Source organism: Ctenopharyngodon idella, chromosome 22 (genome assembly GCF_019924925.1).
Source record: "Ctenopharyngodon idella isolate HZGC_01 chromosome 22, HZGC01, whole genome shotgun sequence".
In the NCBI taxonomy this organism is placed as follows: Eukaryota; Metazoa; Chordata; class Actinopteri; order Cypriniformes; family Xenocyprididae; genus Ctenopharyngodon; species Ctenopharyngodon idella.
Genome location: NC_067241.1, coordinates 20730954 through 20748415, shown reverse-complemented (window position 1 = coordinate 20748415; position 17462 = coordinate 20730954). Strand labels below are relative to the sequence as shown.

At 37.3% G+C, this 17462-nt stretch overlaps 1 protein-coding gene across 1 annotated transcript; it reads left to right on the top strand.

Moving 5' to 3' along the window:
- Positions 1-3287: 3287 nt before the first annotated feature.
- Positions 3288-16122, top strand: osbpl2a (oxysterol binding protein-like 2a). The gene is made up of 14 exons (XM_051880329.1): positions 3288-3423; positions 8025-8122; positions 8228-8339; positions 8442-8517; positions 8678-8812; positions 8902-8999; positions 9083-9265; positions 11594-11701; positions 11887-11976; positions 12131-12257; positions 12635-12754; positions 13128-13251; positions 13366-13456; positions 13766-16122. The coding sequence occupies exons 2-14, from the start codon at positions 8086-8088 to the stop codon at positions 13866-13868; spliced, it is 1404 nt and encodes a 467-aa protein (XP_051736289.1). The 5' UTR covers positions 3288-3423; positions 8025-8085; the 3' UTR covers positions 13869-16122.
- The last annotated feature ends 1340 nt before the right edge of the window (positions 16123-17462 follow it).

Sequence of the window (17462 nt, the reverse complement as noted above, 5' to 3'; positions counted from 1 at the left end):
TCTCCGCCCCACAAACAGGAGCTTTGCTCTCTCTCTCTCTTTTTCTCCCACTCTGTCTGAGTCAGGGTTAACTCAGCTTTACTGGCATGATTACGAACAGCTACAGTAGTGCCAAACCATTGCTTTACTAGCGTAAAATTATAGGATTTTCCCAGACACTCCTGCATATTTGTTAAATATTTAATTGAATGCACAGTTATTTTTATTTTTCAGTTGCATTATTCACTGATATCGGTAACAGTGTCTGTAGGCCTATTATTCACATAAAATCTAACAAGATTTAATAAGCTTGATTAAGGGAAGAAAGTTTATCACAACTCACGCTTCTCAATGGCACGCAACTAAACCTATGATTAAAACATTGCTCGGCTGACATCTAGTGGCTTCAAATGGTACGGAAGATCCTGAGGAGATATTCAGGTGGTAGACTATGGGCTGTCGCCTAGGGAGGGGGCGAGAGGTGGTCCATAATAAATTAGCAGAACATAACTTGCGAGATATTATTATTCAATATGTACTCGAAATTGAAATAGAAATTCGTCGAATCTATCTTATCCACGTTTCTATTTAGCGAATTTAAATAACACACAGAGATGCACATAAGAGTCTATGTAACCTTTAAAAACACAAACCACAATAACAAAACATACTAAAAAACCATAGGGCTTTTCACACTGCGCTTAACCCCGGGTTATTGTCTTTATAAACACCGCTTTAACCCCGGGTAAAGGAGAGTTTCACACTTGTAATTTAGATACAGGGTTAGCACCGCTTTTTACCCAGGGTTATGAGCTTTTCCGGTGTTAACTCTGCATTGCGGTGCCAAACTTGTACAATGTGAAACGATGTTGGAATGTTACAACTAGATGCTTAGCCAAAGACTATATGTAACGGAGGCCAGCTAGTCGCTGTGTGAGTAAACCTCACTCTGATCTCAATAGATGTTCTAGTGACTGACGCTAGGTGTTGCAACATTTAGCTTCATTGTTAGAGCGTCCGACTCCCACGCCGGAGACTCAGGTTCAAGGCCCGCGCAGAGCGGGGCGAGTAGGACCTGGGTAGTGGGGTTACATTGGTGCCATGACCCGGATGGGAGTGAGGTTTAGGGGGGCGAGTGTATCTGAGGCCAGCTAGTAGTCGCTGTGCGAGTAAACCTCACTCCTCTGATCTCAAGAGATGCTCTAGCGACTAACGCTAGAGGTTGCAGCATTTAGCCTCCTCGTTAGAGCGTCCGACTCCCAGGTTCGAGGCCCGCGCAGAGTGGGGCGAGTAGGACCTGGGTGAGGGGTTACATATAGAATAACACAAGACACGAATGGTAGACAGTGCAACGCGGAATAAGTCCCGCCTTCTAAATAAGAGCCAGTCGCTGATTGGTAAAGTCATCGCATTACTACAGCGGCCGTTAGAAGCTCCGGTTCCTATAGAAACAGTCAGACGCGCGCCTCCGAAATGAAACGCGAGACGCGCATTTAGGACTGCACATGCGCATTAGCTTGATCTAGCCTGAAAAATACAGTTTCTTGTCATGATTCGAGCATTTAGAAGCAAAATTTATGAGACAGTTGTTGTCAGATTTCATTGGTGATTTCAAATATGAAATTTAATCGAAAGCTTGGCAAACAGCTTTGGAGAATTTGATGTTTTCCCCATTCAAAGAGATAGGAGCTGCACTTGAATGCCCGAGAGGCGTTTCAAAGATGGCCGCCGAGTGAAATGACTTGTCTTAAAGGGACTTTGGCTTAGCAACTGACAACCAATCGCGTGTCTTATATTCACGCGCTTTGGTCAATCATAGAAACACCTCACAATGTAGGCCTAGCTATAAACAGCCGTTTCTGCGTATGATAGGAAAATGTTAAACGGCGATGGAAAACGTGACAATTGGAGTGAAGAGACCGTCATTCTTACATTTATAGTTTGAAAAGTTCACTCAAGAAAAAAACTTGATATTACAGTCAGCAATGTGTAATATGAGGACGCGCAATGCTAGCGCATTTATGTAAACAGGTCACGTGCTGCGTTTGTCCAGTCAGTGATACTGACACCGCAAATATGCAGATAAGGACTTTATCCCAGGGTTTAGAAATGTGCAGTGTGAAACGGTATGAATACCCAGGATTAACTGGTAACCCCGGGTATAGTATGAGCAGTGTGAAACGTGAATAAAGTTAACACAGGATTCTGTTTACCAGGAGTTTACACTGACTCAGGGAACTGACCAGAGCAGAGAGCCATTATCATCAATTATAAAAAGAAACATCGTTAACAGTTTTTAAGGTAGTAACATACTAACTATTCATGTTAAATTAAAGTAATACTGTTTGTATGTGTTTTATAACAGGACCTCAACAGGGTGTGGGATTGTTTTGCACTACTTTAAACGTCCCCAAAAGTTCTGCAGTCATAACGCAGCATAACGTCATTTCCACACACACATCTTAACTATATCACGTGGTGAAGGTACACTCAGATACGAGTAAATAAAAAAAATAATAATAAATAAATAATAATAGGCTACACTTGCAACTTAGGCTACTTTGTGCGTTACAGTGTGTCTAAAATGCAAAATAATAGTTAAAAATCGTTAAAAGTTGTATAGGGCCTAAACAGCTTGTGAAAATAAAATCATTAAATTTTATTTGTTAAATGCTGTTTTATTTTTCTTATCTTCTTATGTTTTATTTTTGTAATGAGCTTTTGTAAAGTCATACTTCTGTTAACATAACAGGTATATTGAACTGCTTTTACAATGGTTACTGTTAATAGTGTAATAGCTTTTTGGTGAATTGTATTAAAACCAGACCAAAACAATCTTAATACTCAAACTAAATCATAGCCTAGTAATTATTAATGTAAAAATATTAAAAAACAAAAACATTCAAAATGTATTGTCCCCGTTTTTTAATAGATAATAACAAATGAGATTTCGGGCATATTCAGAAATCTGGTCACCTTAGTTAAAATATGACAGTGTAATCTATTCTATTTATTTATTTATCTATCAATGTTTTGTCTATAAAACTAAATAATTCAATCTATCTGTTCCTAGACAACAGTCATATTCAATCAAGGAGTGCCACTGCCATAGCCGACGGCGATATTTATTGTTAGGATTATAAATAACCCACATCCCTGCCTTTTTAGTACCGACCCCTTTATGTAACATCCATATAGCCCCGCCCCTTCAAAAGGTTATTATCGTGCGTTCGCATAGGGGTCTTCTTTCACAATAGGCTACTTCCTCTGTCAATCAACTTTTGCCCCGCCCCTCTGCGTTTGGACCCCTTCCTTAACCCTCCAATCCAGTTTGTCCTCCCGTCCTGGCGAAATGTATCCGCCCTACTGTCAGTCTTCCCAAACTGGGCGCTTGTTTTCTGTCCCACCGGAGAAAGGAGCGATCCAGCTTTACGTTATTGAAAGGTAACGCGACACACACTGTATACAGCCTGCTAAGCAAGATCGACGTTACACGTCGTGTTATTTTGTGCCTTGTTGGAGGTTTTCACTATATAAAACGGGTTGTTGAATAATATGCGGGTGTATTATTGGTCAAGGCTCACGGCTAGCGGCTAACGCGGGTCAAAACAGCTCAAGCCAAACACTCCGTGCCTTCCGCCCGCAGTAGATCTAGTTTGGAGATGCCGAGCGAGGCAGGTTATTCATAGTACCAAATATGTTTGTATATCTAACAGTACATAACCTGAATGTCAGCCTGCCCTCATGCACGGGTGGCTAAACGTTAGCTAGGTTATGATATGGATGGGTGAATGAGGGTTGTGTGTTACGCTCATATGGTGCTTAGTTACCGTGTTCATGTGATCGTGTATTAAGCAGTGCATTCTGAATGTCTGTTAAGTAATATCTGGATCAGCTGTTTGCCCTGTAGTTTTGATGGGTTAAATCTGCCCCATTGTATTTAGTGGCACTCATTACACCCGTCAAGATGGTGAGAAAGATGCCTAACTCATCAATTTGTTAGTTGACAGCAGTACAAATTTTGGGGGAAGTATTCTGACTTGATTAAGAAGTTGAATTACTGAGTTGTAGTGTATACTCACACATGACTCCAGTCTTCTAGACGAAACTTTTATATTTTAAAACCGCTAATAATACATTTATTTCATATAGTTCTTTCTGTCAGTTAAGACTGTGAAGCTGCAACAGTTAGTAAACTAACTTTATGCTTCAAATGTCAATATAAAGTCCAAAACTATTGGTACTATTGCGATAAATGAGAGCCGGCTAAACAAACAGTAGCTTACAGAGTTTAAAGTTGTCTTGGCAGCAAGTCATAGACCATAGTATATAATAGAGCTGCACGATTCTGGATAAATTAAGAATCACAAATTTTTGGTTTAAAATAGATCACTATTCTCCCACGTTTCTGAACAGACAACTAAACAAAATAACTAGAGAAGCACCAATACTAAATTTCTCCACCGATACCGATAGATAGCCGATTATTCAGAGTGATATCTGCCGATAACGATACAGATAGTTTGGGGGTTCTGCCTTTTATACCTTCTTTTAATGATAATTAATAATTAATCATTATATTTTTAATTATTGTATTTCGAAAGAAATGCAAATAAACACTTTATTCTCTCCATTTCATCAACTTGTTTCAGAGTAACTGATATCAGTTATAAACAAACACATTACTCAAATTAGTTTTAACACACATTAACTTAATTCTGAAGATTAAATGAATATTTCTTAACTTTCTGAATGTTATTAATTCATATAATTACTATTAATATTGAACATCATACTGGTTTCTTAGCATTTTCTTTACACAAAGCCCAAATGCAGTGCATTTTTCTGCCCTCTTTTGATTGACAGGACATATCAGCCCTGACTACCGGATGTTTTTTAACTATCGACCAATAGCCGATAGTGTGAAAATTCGCTATTATCGGCCGATATATTGGTGCATCTCTAAAAAAACCATGTAATTCACTAGAGGTTTAGACAAAATGTTAATTGCTGCAGTCTATTTAAAATATTTAATCAATTATTTTATAAAAATCGGTCTGAATGATTCAATTACTCATAAAGACTTCACTTATTTCATAACTGGATGAATCAGCATTTATTCATTTTTTTTACAAATCTCTTGAATGAATAATTCAATGACAAATGCATTTTTTTAACCATCACTTGTCGCCACCTACTGGTGTTACTTTAAAAAGTTGATTTACTCTATTTTGATCGCTTCTGTAGACATCAGTGTTTATATCTGAACTATAAACATTTATCCAAGTACATATGTGATAATATGAATATTTGTAACACAGAAATAACAATAATGTAAGGTTGAAAAGACTGTTTGTAAAGCTGTTTCATACTTATACATGACAACTGCTCTCTCTGGCTCAGCGGCAGCGCGAACACAGACCTAAATGTTCGCTTTGATCGTACTTGTCAAAGGTTTAATAGACACAGGCGAATTGTTGTCACTTCAAGAATAAGATCACGTAGGGTGTTTGAATCAAGATCGTGATCTTTTAATGATTAATTGTGCAGTTCTAGTATTAGTATATAAAGGTGTTTTTGCACAGTAAATTTTACAACTTAAAAATAAATGGCATTATTTAGGGGATCTATGACATGTGCCATAACAAATTGTTGCTATCTAAATAATTTTCTCCAAGTATCACCAACAGGAACTGCTCAGCTTTTTCTGAGAACCAACTACTTGTGTGGTTGTCTTAGTCACCATTGATCTGTTGCACTATTATTTTCCAGTCAGTTGTATGACTAGATTTCTCTGTTCACTGTCATAGCCAAAGGTCATGCATCCAACTTTCACTTTAGCTCAAAGATTCTGAGGTATTTTATTTACTTGATTATTTGGAAATGTTTGAAATAAAGCATAAAAAGTTAAATGATGTTGTGATCTGTCAATATGTTATCTAGGGAGTTTTCTTGCATATATATGATTGAATAATTCTGTTAACGTATGTTTGGGTAAGGTATGCAGTGTAGAAAGGCTTTGTATATTGTGCAATGTGTGTATGTAAATGGAGTTAGATTATATTTCTATTGATACTTTAAACAATATTGAACTTGATCTTTAAAAAGCATCTTCCAAAGTCAACCTTTTCATGTTTTCTACAAATGGTCTGTCTCATGTACTGTAGCGTCCTACAGTTTGGCTGCCTTGCACCCTATCCTTCACATTTGTTCTGATCCAAAGCGTGCGGTCAGTCACAGCCACCTCTGGTCTGCATTCATTTCAGTTGAGCTACCTTGAATTTGTGTGGTTGCAAAACGACCGGGCCTACGTGCTGCTCAGCCAGCCAAGACTTCCTCTATTGGCAGTTTACCACATGGGTGTTTGAATATGTGATAGCTGTCAGCTTGCTAAGTGTCTGCTTTGCCTGTCTGTATTTCAAATAATTTGCATGGTGCCCGCCTCTGTTATATGGCCAATAGTTTTTTAAACTGGTTTGCATTTTGGTGATCCATACCTATGTAAGTGTTTTTGAAGAGAAGCTTGAAATATGATCCTTTGTTTTATAGTTTTAGCTCTCTATTCCCATTTCTGTTTGTGTGGGTCAATGACGTGATGCTCATTTATTTGTCCTTTTTTTACTTATTCAAAAATACATTACAAATATAATTCATACAATTATTTAAATACACTGTTTATGATGAACAGTTTTTTTCATTTTAAAAAATGTCAACTTTCCAGATATGATAAGGAAGAAAAAAGCCTTATTAAACAAATGCAAGTCTTGAAAAGTGCCGAAGTGTTTCAGCATAATTAATTTTTTCTTGCAAAGTCAAAGTCATATGGTGCAAACATCATGTGGTGAAACCAACATGCCAAAAAAAACCCCCACACAAAATAGGAAATATTTTGTCTCGTTTTACATTGTTGTAAAAAATATATATTTCAGATTAATGCTCATTTGAACTTTCTATTCATAGAAGAATACTAAAAAAAAGTATCATGCTTTCCACAAAAAATTAACTGTTTTACAAAATAATAAGAAGAAATGTTTCTTGAGCACCAAATATGATTTCTGAAGGATCATGTGACACAAATTCAGCTTTACCATCATAGGAATAAATTACATTTTAAAATATATTAAAATAAAAACTCTTTTAGCTAAATTATATATAATAATATTTCACAATTACCGTTTTAATGTACTTTTAGCAAACAAATGCAGCTTTGGAGACTTCTTACTAATCTCAATATTTTTCCTTCATTATGTACTTTTATTGAAAATGGCATAAAAATTTACCAAAACCATATGAAACCAACATGAATATGTGTTTTAAATTAGATTTCTTATTTTCTTTATAATGAACACTCTTCGTCACTATTATATGTGCTACCAGGACGTTTGCGCATAATTAATGAATGGGATTTTTACATTAAAGTGGTCATGAACTGCATTTTATTTATTTTATAATGTTCTCTGAGGTCCACTTATAATGTTGGCAAGATTTTTACATCAAAAAACTATGACATCATACTGAGACAAAATCTGAAACAAGTCGTTTTGGCAGCTTGGTTTCAATAAAAGCTGTTTTTGGACTAATGAGGAAGTTTTGAGTTTTGAAACTTACAGGATACAGTACAATAACCTCTTATATGTCAAAAGATCAAGGAGAATTTGATTTCTCAGTTCATGCATATTTAATTAAGCCCACACTGTGAAGAGGTAAAGTCAGTTGCAATAATGACGATCGGATGCTGACTCTCTCTCTCTGCTATGAGCTGCCATTGGCCATTAAAGGATTAGCTTGCGGACACTCTCATTAGGTGGTTTTGCCAAGCACAGCTGTTTAAAGACTGCAGTGAGGTGACTGGATTTGTTCTGTGTTCAATAAGGGAATAGATAGAGATTGGGCCAGCATGAATATCCAGTATGTTCCAGGTTCACGGCATAGTAGCCTAAAGTACATTAATGATTCATTTTTATTAGTTGGACTGATGATGTCCAGCTACAGTTCTCTATATCCATTTAATTTTCAAACCAACTGTGCTCTGGTTTGATCTACAGAACACATTCAAGCTGTGAAACAATGCCTTCTGATTGACATCAACAGCAACAACTGTCCATCATGAACAGCGAGGAAGAGTTCTATGATGCTGAGACAGGTACGTAATGTTAGTTTAGTACGTAAGTATGTTAGTACGTAAGTTTAGTACGGTACATCACATTTTCCCTTATCACCTATGGCTAAATCTCTCCTTCCATCTCAGGTTTGGAATCAGACGACTCGTGTGAAGTCAGTTTTAAAGATGCCTGCGTCTATGCGAGCAAGCAGACGGTGAATGGCAAAGTGCCGTCTGAGAATGGAGTGTGGGAGAGGCGGTAAGAATGATGTGAAATAATATCCAGCTTCCAAAAACAGAATGTGAAGATCTTTATCTGTTGGACTGTGTTACGTATTAATGTGTGTGTCCTTGTGCTTAGAACTACACTTCCAGCGCCCATGTTCTCCAGAAATGACTTCAGTGTATGGGGCTTCCTGAAGAAATGCATTGGAATGGTGAGCGCAAGCTACTTTGGCCAAACAACAGCTTTGTCAAAAGTGCTCCGTTCAAACAAAGCATGAAATATGAACTTGTAAAAGAGACATATTATTTAGATTGTGGTGTAGTTGTCCACATGCCATGCCATTTCTATCTGGGAATACTTTATCTTTGCAGGAGCTGTCCAAGATAACAATGCCTATTGTTTTCAACGAACCGCTGAGCTTCTTGCAGAGGATTACAGAGTACATGGAACATACATACCTCATCCATAAAGCTTGTACACTTTCTGACTCTATAGATCGTATGCAGGTTGGTGCCTCCGGCTCCTTAATAATTTACTTTCACATGTGTGCTTGCATGGAAGACTTAAACAAATCCTTTTGCATCTCATTTGTCAGCTTGTCGCCGCGTTCGCCGTTTCTGCAGTTGCATCACAATGGGATAGAACTGGAAAACCTTTTAACCCTTTATTAGGAGAGACTTTTGAGCTTACAAGGTAAATCTACAGAGCATTTGAAGACAAATGCTATACCTTCTACAAAATAAGCTTGCACTAATAATTTGCATATTTATGCTCAGGGAGGATGAGGGTTACCGTATGATCTCAGAACAGGTGAGCCACCATCCACCAATCAGCGCCTTCTACGCAGAGTCACTCAATCAGGACTTCTCGTTTCACGGCTCCATCTACCCTAAACTAAAGTTCTGGGGGAAGAGTGTGGAAGCGGAGCCAAAAGGCACCATGACACTTGAGCTGTCCAAGTGAGTTTTATTCATGTGGCATCACTATGTACACTATGATCACTTTCTTTATTGGAGCTAGAGAGTCATTGGGATCCTCAAGCACAGTCGGACCCATGAGCAAAGCACATAACTTTTCCCTGCCCGTAGTGTACTGTAAGTTGCTTTGGAAAGCATTATTTGCTAGATAAGTAACATGCTGGAATGTACATTTATTATTCAGGATGTTTTGTATGTGTATGGGTGAGATTTTGGGTGTGAGTTATGGCTGAGCTCTTTTTTTTTAAACACTTTTAAACACTTCTACAGAATTTATTAATATTAGTTAATGTTAATTTCAACATTTACTCATACATTATTAAAATCAAAAGTTGTTAACATTAGTTAATGCACTGTTAACTAACATGAACAAACAATGAATGACTTAATTTTTATTCACTAATATTAACAAAGGTGAATAAATACTGTAACAAATGTATTGCTCATTGTTAGTTCATGTTAGTTAATACATTAACTAATGTTAACGAATGAGACCTTATTGTAAAGTGTTACCCTTCTTTATAACATTTATAACATAACTTTTTTAACACCAACAATGAACAATACTTCTACATCATTTGTTAATGTCTACATTACTAATACATTTTTACAACCAAAAGTCACATCTATTATCATTAGTATATAATAATGCATTGTGAAGTATTATGAACAAACACTGAACAATTGTATTTTTAACAACTAGCAGATAACAGATATTAACTACAGTGCTCAGCATAAATGAGTAACATTTTAAACAATATCTCAATGAACACAAAAACAATTTCCAAAATGTTGACAAGACTAAGTTTTATATCACATCTGTTTAACTTATAACATGAAAGTAAGGTTAATAATATAACTTAGAGAACAAAATTTTCAGTTTTACTCAAATTAGGGTGATGCAAAAATGAGTACACCCCACTGAAAGTCTCTGTAGCAAAGCTGAATTTTAGACTACAAATGTCTAATTTAACAAGAATTCAAAAACAGGTGAGTCTAATTCTTCATTACACAGGTATCCAGCAGACAGTTGACTATAAAAGTGTGTTAAAACCCCTTCCCATTTCATGCTGTCAGCAATGGCACCACATGGAAGAGAAATGTCACAAGACCTGAGACAGAAAATAATTTCTTTACACCAGAAAGGTGAAGGCTACAAGAAGATCAGCAAAGCTTTACTTATCAGTCAGAATACTGTAACTGCAACCATCTCACAGAGACGAGACGTCCAGGTCGTCCACAGAAGTTAACACCTCGACAGGAGCATCTTCTGATGAGAAGGGTTGAAGAAAATCGGCATGCAAGTTCACTGCAGTTATCTGAAGAAGTAGAAAGCCAAACTAGGGTGACTATTTCCCGTGACACAATACGGCGTACACTGCAGAGGAATGGCATGCATGGGTGGCGTCCACCCAAGAAGCCTCTCCTAAAGCACAGGCACAAAAAAGCCCGTCTAGAGTTTGCCAGGGCCCATGCTGACAAAGATGAAGACTACTGGGACTCTATACTCTGGAGCGATGAGACCAAGATAAATGTTTTTGGAACTGATGGCTTCAAAACTGTATGGCGTCGCAAAGGTGAGGAATACAAAGAAAAATGCATGGTGCCTCCAGTGACACATGGTGGTGGCAGTGTCCTTATGTGGGGCTGCATGAGTGCTGCTGGTGTCGGGGAGCTGCATTTCATTGATGGCATCATGAATTTACAGATGTACTGCTCTATACTGAAAGAGAAGATGCTACCATCACTCCGTGCCCTTGGTCGTCGTGCACTTTTCCAACATGACAATGATCTTAAACCCATTTATGAAGAAGAACAGGGTGAAAGTGATTCAGTGGCTCCTGATCTGAACCCAATCGAACACCTATGGGGAATTCTGAAGAGACAAGTTGAGCATCACTCTCCATCCAGCATCCCGTCTCTAAAAGAGCTCATTCTTGAAGAATGGAAAAAGATAGATGTTGCAAAATGTCGCCAACTTGTTCATTCCATGCCTAGAAGACATTAAAAATCATGGAGGCCATACAAAGTACTAGATGTAGTAGTTTTTGTTGTGGGGTGTACTCAATTTGCATCACCGTAATTTGAGTAAAACTGAAAAATGTGTAATCTAAGTTATATTATTAACCTTACTTTCATGTTATAAGTTAAACAGATGTTATATGTCTTGTCAACATTTTGGAAATTGTTTTTGTGTTCATTGAGATATTGTATAAAATGTTACTTTTCAAAGGGGGTGTACTCATTTACGCTGAGCACTGTATATTTCTCTTAGTTAGTTAACTAATGTTAATAATTTTTTTTTCTCAGGCACAGAGAAGCTTACACATGGACAAACCCTATGTGCTGTGTGCATAATGTTATTCTGGGTAAACTGTGGATTGAGCAGTATGGGACAGTGGAGATTGTCAACCACAGGTATTTCATCTCTTTCCTTTCTGACACTAAATATTCAGCCTGCATTTTCACTCTATACCACTTTCCAGCATTTAAATAATGTTGTCGTATAGGCTACTGATCCACATGTATCATTGTGGATCAATGTTCACTCAGTGGTTGGTGCCTTTTTCTTGACTGGAAAACCTCCTCTCTGTTCATTTTAGCACTGGGGACAAGTGTGTGCTGAATTTTAAGCCATGCGGCATGTTTGGCAAAGAGCTGCATAGGGTTGAGGGACATATCCAGGACAAGAGGTGAGCAGTCATTTGTATCAAATGTCAGCGGGTATATCTGGCTCCTAGCCTGTAGTGTTCACACTGCAATCCACTGTAGCATCAGCAATGTCTTTTACAGCTGGATTGTATACGTGCTTGTATCTTTGACTCACTGTGTTTGGGTGTATTTCAGTAAAAAGAAGCATCATGTTATCTATGGAAAGTGGACAGAGTGCGTATATAGCATTGAGCCAAAAGTCTACGAAGCTAACAAGAAAGCAGAGAAGAAAAGTGGAGGAGATTCCAAGAAACACAAGCAGGTAAAAGGTTGTGTGTGTGTATATATATATATATATATATATATATATAATATATACACACACACATTAGATTTCTCTGATGTTTGAAATCCAAAAAGTGAAGTATTTTTGAAAATCCTCTGCAGTGCATTTTCCTTGGAAATCACTTTTTGTTTCCCTCCTTTGTATTAACATGCAATTTCAGTGAAAGGTGAAGGTAAAGACAGTAGGTTTTAGCAATGATGCTACAGTAACTGAGCCACCTTCACCTTCTAGAGTTTGTTGTTCAGTTAGTTATGCTAGTCCATGTGGCTTCCTGATCTTGCTCTATCTGTAGTCTTTAATGGTTCTCATGTTTTTTGGGGGCATTAATGGTAGTCCTCTATGCATGTGATTAGGAACAGGGTACAGGGGGCGATGATTCAGATGAAATGCCAGATGTCCAGGAGACAGTCGCTATGATCCCAGGCAGTACTCTGCTGTGGAGAGTAGCCCCTCGACCGCCACACTCGACACAGGTAACCACAACCTTGGACTTTCACATGGTATTAAAGAAGCCATATTATGCCCTTTTACAAAGGCTTGATTTTGTTTTTGGGGACTACTAGAATAGATTTTTATGATCAAAAATGTTCAAAAACGTTACTTTTCACTTCGCCACCTTGGAATTATAAGGTTCTATCTGCATTTTGAGCAGTTTTGAGATAATGAGCTACAAAGTTTTTGCATTCCATACTCCTTTGTAGATAGAACCTTTTTGTTTTCTAAAAAAAAAAAAAAAAAGTCCCAAAATGTAAAAAAAAAAAAAAATCACAATGTAAATAAGTTGCCACAGAATAAGAATATGTGTACTTATTTCGCTCTTTGTTCTCTTTCCTGGATTCTATTCAGATGTATAATTTTACTAACTTTGCAATGACGCTTAATGAACTGGAGCCTGGCATGATTGGAGTTGTAGCACCAACAGACTGTCGCCTGCGGCCGGACATCAGAGCTATGGAGAATGGGGATATAGGTATGGACAATCTCTCTTTTGGCCCGTTCTGTTACCATCTGTCCTGTAAGCTATCTCTTGGATGTTGCTCTACTTATTTTACCGCTAAATTTAGAAGCTACTCTTAAATTCCAGATACTGCAAGTCGAGAGAAAGAGAGATTGGAAGAGAAGCAGAGAGCTGCCAGAAGAGAACGTGCTAAAGATGAGGAAGAATGGTCTACGAGGTGAGGATTTGGATTAAGAGCACAACAGTGACCGCCCACTGTTTCAGCGGTGTGGTTTCTTGGATTTGTTTTGCACATTTACTCATTTTGTCCGTAGGCATTCAAATAAAATTCTGCAATGAAGTGTTGAACCAAGCCAGCCAGTTCTGAGACTGCAGATTACAACATTACAACATTCAAAAAAATAAAAATGAACTACACACTAAATGATTGTAGAAGTTTAGGGATTTTAAGGCTTCTACAGAAGCACATACCATCATTTTTCTAAGGAGATTCTGAATAGTATTTTCAATTTTATAACCTTTTCAGATGGTTCCAGCAAGGCAATAATCCGTACACTGGGGCTGCAGACTGGATCTTCAAGGGCGGTTACTTTGACAGGAAGTACTCTGACCTTCCAGACATCTACTGATTCGGTTGGGAAGACTGAAAGAGGCTTGAGATTCATCCTTTGCTCTCCTTCATTCAATCCATATCATCTCCTCTCCTTAAGCTCTTTTCAATTTTCCCTTTTTCCTTTGTCGGAATGCGAGATTGAAGTGAACAGTTTTTGGACAAAGCCTCTCCACAACTTCTGCTTTTCACTAGAATCTGGAAATTCAGTGTGAATTAATTTATTTATTTTGAGAGGTAGGGAATGCCTTAAATTATTCACTTTTTTGATGTTAGATTTTGAGTTAAACATTCTGTGCAAACCTGAATAGGTTTAGAAATTGCTAGTTTATGTATGTGCTAACCTACCTTTCCATGTGTCTCGCTAGTTACACTCAGGTATTCATTTTATGGGTACAAGCGGTTAGAAGAAGGCATCATTGCAGTGCCATCTGTGAAGATAGCCAATGTTTGTTTGATTATTGAATCGTGGGGCTGCTCAGAACCTATTAGAAGAGCTTCATTTGTGTTTTTGTTAAAACTAATGTTATTTTATCTCTTATATGCTTTTTTCCCTCATCTCAGAAACGTGATATGTTTTGGTATGCATGATGTGCAGGAACTTCATAGTTATTCTGCCTGATTTTCAGTACCTGAGAAGGAAAAGGAGTTTAGTTTTCAGAATCCCATCTACGTTCAGAAATCACGGTTGTATCTCATTGATAGTGCCGTTTTGTCACCATGTCCATGGTACAGGGGAGTTTACTAAAGCTAATATTCTCATTCCTCATTTTAGATCTGTTTTGTTTTTGTTCAACAGACGAAAATGAAAGCTGCTTATGAAAAATGTTTACTTTGTAGTAAAAAAAAAAGTTTTTTAATTGTTAAAAAAAAGCTCTTATAAATAACAAAAATCCTATTACATCCTGGCATCGATATTTTGAGTGTGTTTATGGTTGCCAAAGCCACTTTTCTCTTGTAGAAACTAAAGCCATATAACTCATCAGGACTGCAAATGTTGAGTGATCCAGCCTGGTGAATGAAATGGAGATGGGTGCTAATCTGTTTCTTTTGATTTCAGCACTTCATGGCTCACGAACGTCAAGGTGCTTCATCTTAGCCCACATATATGCTCACATGTACCAAAAATGCTCAGAATGTGCTTCACTGCTCACAAGCTTTTTGCCATACAGCAAGCTTCATTTTGCAAGGACTAATTTTTTTTCCACACATAGACTAGATGATCTAGAAAGACACCACTGTATTTTATTTCGAAACTTTAAACAATACTGTGATTTTTAACACTCACAAATTTCAGAAGCTATGCAAACATTGATGGGAATGTCTTGTCTGTCTATGAATTGTACAATTTTATGTGTCAATAAGCTTCCCTGTTTATGTACAAACACTTTGGTTGGCCTAGTTCAAAGGTGTCAAGCATGCTAGTACTTTTGCTGATGGTTTTACACGCTCTTGTTGGCTGTTTTGCACAGCCTAAAGTTGGGCTGATGTGTGGTTTGATGGAGACACAGATGTATGTAACTGCAGTGATTAATAACACTCATCTAAATATTAGAATTGATTATCATCTACACTTAATGGGAGTTCATCATTTATTGTGTAGCACAAGAATATTTTATCTTTAACATGTTCCATGTAGTGCGTACAATTCTAAAAGCCAGGCTTCGGGCCGTGGCATACTTCAACGGAAATTTAATTCCCTATTTTATACAATATATTGTGGCATGTCTAAACTTAAATAATTTAATCTCACTACCAATGCTTACTAGCAGTTAGAAATATTAGTATATTATCCCACCAGCTGCTAACTTAACGGCTTTAAATGTCCTTTAAATCTTGAGACATTAAAAACAACTTATCCCCAATTGTCTCATGATTTTGTGCCATCTTTATCCTGTAGCAATCACACGAGGTTAATGTACAAGTAAACCTGGTCACACTGAATGCAACTATGTAAAGCAAACATACACTCAGAAATGTCAGTTTTAAGTAATTCTGTGTGTGTGCTTGTTAAACTGTTTATATAGGTCATGACACTAGGGATTGACTGTTTCTGTTGTGAAACTCAACATTTCACAGGTAGAAGCCCGAATTGTACCACTTTGGTGCTATGATGGCTTTACATAATTGTACATGACGTATTGTGACTTTTTACTACATTTGTATAGATCACGTGAAATGCACTTAAACTGTTGAATGAATCTGCTCATTTGTAAAATAGCAATATTAATGATATATGTGAGACCTCACTAATTAAAGAAATTTCAGTTTGCTCTTTTGTGTCTCAAGGGACAAGCTTCAGTTTGGAATTTTTGACAAACCATTTGGGAGAAGCTTCAGCTTCCTTCATATGTAAGATGGTGAGAACGTTTGTGAATTATATCTGTTGTTCTGCATTGACCTAAAATGTGAACTGAACTTTATCAAAGTTAATGTCATTGATAAAGAGGATCTAATTAAACACATAACAAAAAAAGCATGCTTTCTGTCTTTATTGATAAAGTTGGTTCTGATTTAGAAGTGGGATTATAAGATGATTTGATCATTTATTTGAAAATGATTGCCAATGCTCAAGAGACAAACCTTAATGGCTACTGAATTGCTCCAAGGTCAGAAAAATAGTGCTCAAATAAAGGACTTACTTGGACAGGTTGTCTAGCTTTATACTCAATACAAAGGCATATAATAGTTCAGAAGAAGACAAACAATCCAATAATAACTGATATGGACTTCTTCCCAGTACACTATTCATAAATACAATGAAAAGAACCAGACTTGAAAGCTAAGAGGACAATGATCCTCAACACTCCTGATATAAACATTTAATGAATTGTTCAAGACAGAACAAGCAAGAAAATGCCTTGGACAGTGCTGCAGGTAATGTATTTGCCCAGCAAAGTGCAAGTAATTTGTTCTAAAATGTTTTAACTGTGGCACATGTTGAATCGATGCCCTCAATACAGGCCTGAATGTAATCTCACACCTCTAAAACGTTACATTTATCACTCCAGTCTGTCAGTTACAAACTCGGCATATATTGACGTGCAAATACCAATTACAACAAAGGACAAAGAAATCTCCACAAATCAAACACAAGCACCGCCCCTTCAATGGAAGCCAACAGGTTGAAAGTCCAAATTCCCGTTTCAGTGCAGCTTCAAAGTGCTCTACACAACCCCAGCCGAGGAACGAGGGTCTTATCTAGCGAAATGATCTGTCAATTAAAAAAAAAAAAATATATATATATATAATTTTTAACCACAAATGCTCGTCTTGCACTGCTCTGCAATGCACCACACATTACGTAATCACGTTGGAAAGGTCACGCATGACGTAGGCGGAAGTACCGCGGTAGGGTGAAAAACGCCATCTCATTTTCTCCCCCAACTTCAAAATCGTACAGCTTTAAGCCCAAAAACAAAAATAAAGTTTCATTAATTAAATTTGGTTAATTGTGTAGGCTAATTAAACTCGTTATCCTTTTCAGGGTGCCATGTTTTCAGGTGATAAATTAAACCATTCAGAGTTAAGTTTTTCAGCAATGATTCGCCTGTCAGTAATTCAGATTTTGGTCATGTTGAAGTGCGTACACACTGCTGACGTTTATCCATGT

Excerpts from the sequence above, each read along its gene's own strand:
- osbpl2a (XM_051880329.1), top strand. The coding sequence starts at position 8,086 with ATGAACAGCGAGGAAGAGTTCTATGATGCTGAGACAG. Across the intron at positions 13,252-13,365 it reads TATGGAGAATGGGGATATAG|ATACTGCAAGTCGAGAGAAA; the intron begins GTATGGACAATC and ends CTTAAATTCCAG. Across the intron at positions 13,457-13,765 it reads GAGGAAGAATGGTCTACGAG|ATGGTTCCAGCAAGGCAATA; the intron begins GTGAGGATTTGG and ends TAACCTTTTCAG.